This window comes from Rhamphochromis longiceps, linkage group LG1 (genome assembly GCF_057381845.1).
Source record: "Rhamphochromis longiceps isolate RC_006_pf linkage group LG1, R_longiceps_female_GT1.1, whole genome shotgun sequence".
Taxonomy (NCBI): domain Eukaryota; kingdom Metazoa; phylum Chordata; class Actinopteri; order Cichliformes; family Cichlidae; genus Rhamphochromis; species Rhamphochromis longiceps.
In genome coordinates, this window is record NC_140557.1 from 5,208,794 (window position 1) to 5,219,898 (window position 11,105).

The 11,105-nt window shown below is 37.7% G+C and overlaps 1 protein-coding gene across 1 annotated transcript; it reads left to right on the top strand.

Moving 5' to 3' along the window:
• Positions 1-1,035: 1,035 nt before the first annotated feature.
• Positions 1,036-10,631, top strand: LOC146678167 (adhesion G protein-coupled receptor G1-like). The gene is made up of 12 exons (XM_085410778.1): positions 1,036-1,237; positions 1,544-1,601; positions 2,288-2,375; positions 2,516-2,644; positions 3,475-3,624; positions 3,715-3,769; positions 3,865-3,956; positions 5,922-6,040; positions 8,109-8,383; positions 8,980-9,082; positions 9,251-9,579; positions 9,665-10,631. Exons 1-12 carry the CDS (start codon positions 1,180-1,182, stop codon positions 9,775-9,777), a joined length of 1,569 nt encoding a protein of 522 aa, XP_085266904.1. The 5' UTR covers positions 1,036-1,179; the 3' UTR covers positions 9,778-10,631.
• The last annotated feature ends 474 nt before the right edge of the window (positions 10,632-11,105 follow it).

An 11,105-nucleotide genomic window follows, 5' to 3' on the forward strand; every position in this document is an offset into this window, starting at 1 on the left:
CAACAGGATATCCTGAGGGACCCTGTCAAATGCCTTCTCCAAGTCCACAAAACACATGTATACTGGTTGAGCAAACTCCTACCCACCTTTGAATATCCTTGAGAGGTTTAAGATGTGGTCTAGTGTTCCACAGTCAGAACAAAAAAGTCATCATTCCTCCAGAATCCAAGGTTTGACTAACTGGCAGACTGTCCTGTACCCTGGCATACACTTTCCTAAGGAGGCTGAAAAGTGTGATCCCCTATTGTCGGAGCTCTTCTTTAACAGGGGAACCACCACTACAGTCTGCCATTCCAAAGGCACCCCCTGAGATCTCCACTGAACATTTCAGAGGTGTGTTAACCAGGACAGCCCTACAACATCCAGAGCCTTCAGGAACTCAGGAAGGCAGCATCAAAATAAACCCATAGATATATTATAAAGACATGAAGTACAAAATACAATATTTACATACAAAATATAGTGAAGGAGTAGCAGAAATAAGCTGGAAATAAGCATAATAGATTAATTTTAAATGGTTTCTATGACTCAGTAATGAAACCTTATTTAACTGAGGCTTTTGTAATGGTACTGATGGCTGTAACTATCAGCATGGTTTGAAACAGGGTGCAACAGTACTCTGTGTTGGATTTTTTTACTTTGGAAATGTCTTTTATTTTTTTAAACTTATTTCCTAACTCTCTTTTTTTCTTTAGGGTGGATTTTAAGATTTCTGTCAGACTTGTTTTAACATTAATTTATTGAAGTTCTTTGCCCAAGTTATGATCTCATCAAGTTATCTTGTGTTTATGAATGTTTATCTTTCTCTGGCTCTCTCTGTCAACCAAGAAGCACAGCATAGAAAGGATTAAGGTCATACCATTAATTCAAATGATAAAGCCTTGATAAAACAACTGATAATTTTCCTTCATGTAACCATAGCAGCAGGGTCTCCGGCAGACAACGCTCAAACTGATTCACTGCCTGTGTGTTCAGTGTGGTTATATACTGTCTGTGTAAATATTTCTATCATAACTCAGAGCAACAACTCGCTACTTGAACTTCTGCCTCTGCCAAGAACATGTGATATATACAGATGTGAAACTCCCACTTTGTCTCAGTTAGCAAGCCTCAGCCAAGCAGAGCAACACCCTGTGGACCTCATAGAGCATACCTGTGTTTGTGGCTGAGTGAGCCACGATGTGGATTACATTTTTTCTAGTTACAATCTTCTGTTTTTCTATGTCCCAAGCTGTGGGTGAGTAAATTTACCATATCATTCCTATGATGTTTAAAGTTGTGTGCTTGTGAGGGAAATACCACTCTAACTGTTATTATCTCAAGGTTGTGGATTTTCTCAAACCACGAGAAAAGTAAAATCACTGACTAGCATCTCAGCTATCAGGTAGCAGGAACGCTAAGTTCCTAGTGTTGATCAAACAGCTGCTTCTCACTTGCCTCTGGAGTTAAATGTCACTTTGATGTTTTATCACCTTTCAGTCTTGTTTAAATGTATTAATGATGCTAATTTTGATCCCTTCACTTCTGGTGTGTATCACTATAGCAGACTACTGTGAAAATGTTCTCCAGGAGTGCCTAAAAAGGCCCACTGCATGGACACGGTAATTCGTTTTATTCTGTACATCTCACATTCCTGCTTTTGAAAGGTTATATCATCTTTCTCATGAATAAATAAACTTGCTGTTGATAAATACTAGTTTAACATAATTGATACAACCTGAAGGAGAGATATGATCACTGTTTATGCATTCACTCCATATAACAGAAGTTACTGCCTGTTAAAATGTTTTTATCTCTACATAGGCTGCTTTTCAGTGTTTTAACATGGTTTCATCATAAAAACGTACTAAGTGTATAATCTTTTTAATTTATACCGTAATCTCAATCAAATGTGACACTGAGGGCTCCTGGCAAAGTGTCTGTGTATAAATAAATATTTATGACATGAAAGGACACTTTGTCACATTTTGAGATGCATTTGACACTCTGGAAGCGTAGGACATTATTTTTAAATTACTGTCAGGGGTTTTCAAAGATCAGTGCTATAATGTGTCTAACTGGAAAGGGTGTTGGTTGCACTCCCCAAAATAACTGATACTTTTTAAAGCAAGTAAATATAATATATAACTGTGAACAAATGAAATCAATAAATTCAAATCACACCAAAGCAGACTGTGAAATAATTGTTTTTTTCTTATTTATTAATTATTTCTATTAGTTTATTGTCTCTGTCTTCAGTTATATCACTAATTTGTATATCTGAACTATGTTAAATTTCTGTTGGTAGTTGTTATGAGGACAAAATTATGACCTGCAAGCCAAGAGGTCGCTTCATGGCAGGCATCACACAACTCAAAGTAGACTCGCTTCAAGAGGTGAGGTCATTTGGAGCTGAAGTGCTTTTTGGAAGTGAAAAAATTACATTTTATCTGAATTGCTTTATTTTTGTATTAATGAACTCAATAAATAACAAAAACAGAATATTTAAAATTTTGTTTTTGTGTATACGCTTCAGGTTGATGTGAGTCCTACACATGAACATAGGGTTCACATCCCATCATCAGCTCTCCAGAGAAGCAGAGGAAATGTGCCTGAGGTGGAGGTCCTGGTGGTGGCCTCTGTAATAAACAGCAGTCATTTTAAGGTCAGTGACTCCAGAAAGAGAACGTTGATGTCATTCACTGAAAAAATGCTGATCTGTGGGGGTTGCAGGTTCAGTTTCACTGAAGGCCACAGTAGGAAATGAGAAATACTGTCCTTTATATCATGTCAAATATGTACGTCTGGTAGTATATTTAATCAAATCTTAAATTTCCATGTACATATACCCAGAAATCTCACCAGTTTTGTTTCACATTCCTGAAAATGACAAATCAGTTGTGTGGGAAGTTTCATAAACAAGAGTAAAAACATGTTTGAGCACGTAGTTCAGCCTTCAGCCTCCCTTCTTCCCTCGAATTAGTGCACATAAACTTGCCTTTACAGCTCAGGTACAGAAAACAGAAACATACTGGGCTGTATGTCTCTTGTAAATTTGGCAACTTCCTAAAGTCGCTGGTGTCCATCTGTAACTCCACGTCTCTTGTCATGCTGGTGTGTGGATTCAAACATCACAATCACAATGTAAATTATGTTCTTTAAAAACAGATATATGGCGCTCTGTTATACAAACGTCTTCTGCTAAAAACAACCTCAGACTTCCATCTTTGCTTGCATCTGCTTTCCTGTTTGTTCTATTCTGCTTTTTCTAGCTTGTAAGCTTTCAGGTGGTTTTGAGTGTTGAGTCTGTTTAGGCTGTTTACTGCGTGGGTGTGTGTAGTTGTGTAAACCACATACTAACAAATGTGTTAGTATGTGGGCTGAATTTAAATTAGTGAAGGGCTAGATTTGGCCTGTGGGTCTTCATGTTAAGAGGAGAGTTTTTTGCAGTCAATCTCATCCCAGCACTTTGTTCACGTGTCTCACACATTGCAGCTAAGTCCTCGTTCAAAAGGCAGGCAAATACAGTTTCACCGCAGAGAAGGCACTGTGTTTAGGGGCTCAGTCCTATCGGTGAAGGCAGGAACTCTTTCAGTGAATAACCTCCAGCAACCCATCAAGTTAATCTTCAGACATGACAAAGAGGTAAGAAGACATCAAAATGGTTGCAACAGCATCTTACTTTGAAAATCTAATAATCTGTTTTCATGGTATTTCTATTCATTTTTTTCACAGGTGGAAAATGGGACTTGTGTATTTTGGGCGGAATCAGCAATGGGAAATGGAACAGGTATTATTACAGATGTCAGCCTCCAGTATAGTCATTTCTAAATCTAAAGAAGATTTACAACTACTTAATGTATTTGTACGTATTTATTTTATTAGGTTATTGGAGCACTGAAGGCTGTGAAACCAGTAACACAGGAAATGAATTTATTTGCAGCTGCAACCATCTGAGCTTCTTCGCTGTGCTTGTGGTAAAATGATAACTTCTTTCTACAGAATGTAATAAAGCCCTGTGATAAAATCTGCGCTTGTCTAATCAGTGTATAGCAACTTTAATTAGGAACAGCATATGAATTGAGTCTTTAAAGAGCTTGAAGGGTGATATCTTCAACTTAAATGCAAGCAACAAAAGAGCCATTTTCTCTTGGAAGTTCCCACATATAATAACAAATTCTAACAAATTCAATTCAATTTTATTTATATAGCACCAAATCACAACAACAGTCGCCTCAAGGCGCCTTATATTATAGAGTAAAACCCAACAATCATATGACCCCTTATGAGCAAGCACTTTGGCGACAGTGGGAAGGAAAACTCCCTTTTAAAAGGAAGAAACCTCAGACAGAACCAGGCTCAGGGAGGGGCGGCCATCTGCTGCGACCGGTTGGGGTGAGAGAAGGAAGACAGGATAAAGACATGCTGTGGAAGAGAGACAGAGATTAATAACAGGTATGATTCAATGCAGAGAGGTGTATTAACACATAGTGAGTGAGAAAGGTGACTGGAAAGGAAAAACTCAATGCATCATGGGAATCCCCCGGCAGCCTACGTCTATTGCAGCATAACTAAGGGAGGATTCAGGGTCACCTGGTCCAGCCCTAACTATATGCTTTAGCAAAAAGGAAAGTTTTAAGCCTAATCTTAAAAGTAGAGATAGTGTCTGTCTCCCGAATCCAAACTGGAAGCTGGTTCCACAGAAGAGGGGCCTGAAAACTGAAGGCTCTGCCTCCCATTCTACTTTTAAATACTCTAGGAACAACAAGTAGGCCTGCAGAGCGAGAGCAAAGTGCTCTAATAGGGTGATATGGTACTACAAGGTCATTAAGATAAGATGGGGCCTGATTATTTAAGACCTTGTATGTGAGGAGCAGGATTTTGAATTCAATTATGGATTTAACAGGAAGCCAATGAAGGGAAGCCAAAACAGGAGAAATCTGCTCTCTCTTTCTAGTCCCTGTCAGGACTCTTGCTGCAGCATTTTGGATTAGTTGAAGGCTTTTCAGGGAGTTTTTAGGACATCCTGATAATAATGAATTACAGTAGTCCAGCCTGGAAGTAATAAATGCATGAACTAGTTTTTCAGCGTCACTCTGAGACTTTTTTAGAGACTAATTTTAGAGATGTTGCGCAAATGGAAGAAAGCAGTCTTACATATTTGTTTAATATGTGCATTGAAGGACATGTCCTGGTCAAAAATGACTCCAAGGTTCCTCACAGTGTTACTGGAGGCCAAGGTAATGCCATCCAGAGTAAGAATCTGGTTAGATACCATATGTCTAACAAAGTAAGAGATGCTTTTCAGAGCTTAGCTAACCCATGCATTCAATTTTTAAATAACATTTGATTGAAGGAGTTTTAATTTAGCACTTCAATTTAAAAAAAACAAAAACAAAAACAAACAAACAACTGAATTCAGTGATTTGCAAATCTTATGAATGCATGTGGGAAAATACCCTTAATTTGAATTTGTTGGCAACAACAAATCTCAAAAAGGTTGGGACAGGGGCTATAAAAGGCTGGAGAAATAAAAAGACAGCTAGAATAACATTTTACCTCTCATTATATATATTCCCAACAGATTTGCCTTGAATAAATTTCTGTCCACAAAAAAAGGCAGAAAATCAATAGTGGATACTCATGATTTCCGGTGGAACTTACATGATTCTGTCATGGAAGTCACTGAATGGGCTGAGGAACACATCCAGAAATCTTTGTCTGTAAAAACGGTTCACCATGCCATATGAGAACTTGAAGCAGGAGTGCAGCAGTCTTCTATGGGTCAAAACTAGAGTGAAAAAAGTGGAAAAGTTGTTATAAGAAGAGGTGGAGTGATTTTAAATTATAATACCGAAACTATTTGACCGAGGCCCGTGGATAGGCCTCCATTAAACATCTTAACATAGACTTCATTTCAACAGTGTCTTTTTATGTTCCAGAACCCACAATTATCAGTGAGTAAATCTCATTCGGAGACACTCAGCTACATCACTTACATTGGATCAGCACTCTCCGTTGTCTTCACATTCATCAGCTTGATCATCTATATTTGTCTACAGTGAGTACATATGTTTTACTTGAATGTCCTTTTAACTTCTGCCATGTTTTGATATTTTCTCTAGTATTACATTTTAAAGAGGTGATGTGTTGATAAAGAAATATATTATTGTTGGCTTAGTTCATAGAAAAAATTCTAAAGGTCAACCACTGACAGAAGTTATGTTGTGAAAGACTGGTTTATTGCATCAGTCAGACCAGTTTAAATGTACTGTGTCACATCTGGTGGGAAACAAACACTTGCACATAATCTTTCCTAAAGTGTGGCACCCCACAGTCGTCGGTCAAAAACTGTTCACACTTGACTGATCCTCAGTCAAGTGTGAACAGTCCTGAAGCCCTCTGCATGTTTGCAGACAAAATTGGATTTTTTTTTTTCTGAAGCTGAAGTCTAGGCAGTTACATTAAAACAATTTCCCCTAAAGCACTGGTTCCCAAACTTTTTTTGCTAGGCCCCCTTTGTTTTATAAGATTCCCACTGTAACTTCACTGTATAATGAGCTAACATCTCCAAAATTTCAGTAATTATAAGAAGTGTTCATGTGAGATAATGTTTGTCCGTTATTTGGACAGTGAGCCCAGTGCGTGCTCCCGACGCAGGGGAAACCTACCTTGGCACAAGGGCTGGGTATCATCAATGATTTCTAATCAATTGGATTCAGATTCGATTTGATTAAATTTTGCCCCAGACAATCAGAAATATTATAATTCTGATCATTTATCAGTACTGACACTTGTGAGACTTCATCAGAGGTGTGAGCATCACTGCAGACACCTTTGTGTCAAAGTAACTGAGGATAAAATACAGATGGGAAACTGTTTTAAAAAATACACTGAGAGAGAGAGCTGTGCAGGAAGCGTGATTTTATCGTAGTGGACACAAAACGGTGAAAGTAAGAGGGAAGTAATGATGATATTTATCAAATGTGAAGTGTAATTTTGATCTTTTGCTGCCGTTTCAGTGAATTTAGGTCAGAGAGTGATAAAACCTGCAGCATCAGAAGCTGTGAGGTGTCAGCTTTCAGCACCGACAGCGTGCCCGTGTATGTGCCGTCGGGTGAGAAAGCCGACATCTCACAGATTCTGATGCGTCGGGTCTGCGCTTTGTGTTCACATCTTTGTGTGGAATCCTTTTTCCTGCCATCATTTACTATTTTAGCTGTTTGGTGGTTGTTGATATAGTTTTGTGAGTTTTAACCCGAGATCCTGGCATTTCTGGCAAAATACATTTATATTTAATAATCGATTCAGGATTAAATAAATGATCGGAAAATCGAGTTTTGAAACCCACCCCTACTTGGCACCACTGTTGTACAGGTGAAGCCAATGGCAAGATATGCTTCATCACATTTGCTAGTCTTTGGCTTGGAAGTTGGTTCGGAAGCATATTTGGCGATGCTTCATCTTCTGCTTTGTGTTTGTGTGGGAGCTCCGTCAAAAAACCTGTCCATAGCAGTGTCCAAGGCTTCTTTTATTATTCATACCCCACCCCCCTCCGCCAATGGCTTTGCACCCTCCACTTTGGGAACCACTGCCATAAAGGAAGTAGCTGGAAGAAGAAACAGAAAAAGGAGCACTGGATCCTCTGACACTTATCTCCTTGGATTAAAGGCAGTTAGGATGCAAAGATAATCATTATTTTACATAAAACCTATACATTATTAAAAAGGGGTTATAGTCTTCAAATAAATAAATATAGTAGCAAATTATGAAGAAATATCAACATATGGGTCATACTCTAAATTGCTACATTTATTTATTTAAATTTACTTCATTTATCTCTAATATTACTTTGAAAGGGTTTAGTTCTTTCTTCCTCCAGCTTCATCATCTTCTTCCCATTTTTGGCAGTCTTGGTTCCCGTACTCTTGGTTACATATAGAACAGGATACATTATCTGGCATATTTAGTCTGACAATAATTATGGGAAATCACAAGCTTCTCAGTTTCATCTGTGTGGAGTTACTATTGTTAGTGTTATCAAAATTGAGGGTTCAAAGCGAAAGGTTTAAAAAAAGGCCAAATTTCTTCCATTGTTAAAAAAATTGTAATTCTGTTTCTCTCTTTAGTCGTCGGCGTCCTGAGAAGACAACTAATCTGCACATGCAGCTAACAGGAGCAATGCTCTGCCTCCACCTCAGCTTCCTGCTGTCCTGTTTCTCGGCATGGCTGCTGAATGAGGACAGCCCAGTTTGTCTGGTTCTGGGTCTGATTTTACACTGGTCTCTGCTGGCCACCTTCAGCTGGACTGCTCTGGAAGGGTTCCATCTCTACCTTCTACTAAGTCGGGTTTTTAACATCACTTTCAGGAAATATCTTCTCAAACTCAGCTTAGTTGGATGGGGTGAGTAAAGTAAGGTTAAAACACAATTTCGTCAGATGCTGTCAAACAGGCCAAATGGAAATGGATAGTGTAGGTTTGTTGTTGTTGTTGTTGTTGTCGTTTGATACTACAAAGTTGAGAAAACATCATAAATTTGGTGATTAAAATCCAGGTAAATGGCTAAATGAGATTGGTTTGTCCATATGGTATGTATACAGTATTTTTTCCATTTTCTACAACTTTTTTTTACTACAAATACTTCAGTGATTTGCTGAGAGTGTCGAATAATACTATATGAAATTGTAGTATGTGCACAAATGTCGAGTGATTACAATGAGCATGGAAAAAAAAAAAGAAAGTCCAGCAATCAGTGTCGTAATAAAGCCTCAAGGATGGATAATCTTGAAAGGCTGGTGAGTGGTCTAGATCCACACTCAACTTTTGTTTTTAATTATTTTTCATGTAGAGCAACTTCTTTTTCAATAGAAAGACTGCAGAGAAGTCATGTTTGCTAACATTTGCACTTCAAGCTGTAGCACATACAATTTTTTTTTATTTTATCTTTGTAAATGCATTTAATACTTCACTTCAAAATCATTCTATTTCTACTTCTTTAGGCTTCCCGACACTAGTCGCAGTGATTTGTGCGATTTCAGGTGTTTATGGTAAATACACCCTGCACATGCGGGACGCCAAACTCTCCAATACAACAGCACACATGTAAGAAAATATCATCAGTAGGACTTTTATGCATGCAGTGACCCATGAGATTTGATTTCTCAAGACAAAAAAAATCATACTTTGGTGTTAACATTGGTGACATTTATATCCTGCCTCCAAAATGTTTTATATTTATTTAATACATATTTGTTTTTCAACAATGAGCAGATGCTGGATGAACAGCGAGTTCCCGAAGAAGCACCTTATAACCAGTTTCATCACTACAGTGGCCTTTCCTTCCTTGGTGGTGCTGTTTAATGCCTGTGTTATGGGACTAGTTGTGTTTAAGCTCTGGGGGATAAGAAGGGGTAGTGGAGGCTTTGGAAGCAACACTGGCTGGAAAAAGACAAACAAAAACAAAGGCTGGAATTTATGGAAGGACTCTGTTAAAGTGTTGGGCCTCAGCCTTGTGCTGGGGTTACCTTGGGGGTTAACCAGCATCACATATGTTTCACTCCCTGGTATCTATGTATTCACAATATTCAACTCCTGTCAAGGTTAGTATGTGACCAATTCTCGTATAAAGTATGCACTGGATTTTGATCATTTGTGAGAAAAGTTGCATTTTTTCTCTCTTATCAGGTGTCTTCATGTTCCTGTGGTCTTTGGCTTTGACCAGGAAGCCTCAATCGAACAATAACTCATCAACAGACACCTGTCAGAAAAAGCTGACCACCAGTTTAAATAACAGCTAAGACAAGTGAATTATCCTGACTTACAAACCCAATTCCAAAAATGTTGACATGGTGTGTAAAAGGTAACTGAAATCAGAATGCAAACAAATGAAACAATTAAAACCTCATATTTTATTCACAGCAGAACATGGAAAATATATCTAGTTTTTAAATCTGATAAAAATGTACCATTCTAAGAAAACTCCCAGCTTGAATTAGACGCCAGGAGAACATCTGAAAAAAGTTTGGACAGGGCCATATTTGCCAGTGTGTAGGATCCTCTTTTCTTTTATTAGAGAGGAAGCTGCAGACTCTATCACTGCAATATACAAGGTATAAATATGCAATAATTTACAGTATAAAGTGTCTTGAGGTGACTGTTCTTGTGATTTGGCACTATATGAATAAAATTGAATTTAACTGAATTTTAGGACGCAGAGACCAGCTGCTGGATTGGCTGTGCCAAATGTTTTTAATTTGTGAAAGGTTCAGACTGGAGACTGGGCAGTTCCACACCTCCACTCTCCTATTCCTATTATGCTGTTGTAAAACGTGCCTCTTTCCATTCTAAATTAGCTTTGAGAGCAGCTGGCAGTCCTCTCCATCTACTATATTTTTATATTTAAACAACTTTTAAATATTTTTATATTATCTACGTTCCACTGTGAATAAAATATGGCTTTATGAGAATTGGAAACCGTTGCATTCACTTTTTAGTTGCATTTTACACAGCATTTTCTTACATTTTCCCAATGACATTCATATATGGTAATGAAGACTCATTTTATTTGTTGATGTTTTTTTTTCTCTTCTTTCTTATTTTGGAATCAAATACAAATATGATTTTTGTTAGTATATTCAACAATTAACTTGTGAATCATTTAATTAAAAAAGCAGTTACTGTGAAGATCATCTATATTCTTTAAACTGTATTATAGGTATAGGTCAGGTAATGTATCTGTCCTACAAACTTAACCTATATACTACAGAATGTTATTAATTATTGTTACTGTTATTGGCTAGACATGGTAGATATTGATCTTCATAAAGCAGGTGACTTCACTGCAGACTAATCAGTTCAGTTATGTACTCTGTGGTATTTTAATATTTCTGCATTGTTTCATCAAGTATACACTCACTAAAATGCTTGTTATGTTAGCTGACTCACTGTAGGGGTGATTCAAATTGTAATAGAGAGACAGACAATAACTGCAGGAGTAAATAACGGATAGGTTGTTTTTGACACTGCCCCCTGGTGACAGTAAACGCCTGCAATATGTTGACAAAGGTCTACATGACTGTCATCAATGTAGGGAATGCGAAAATCTATATAATCTATATTATTTTGC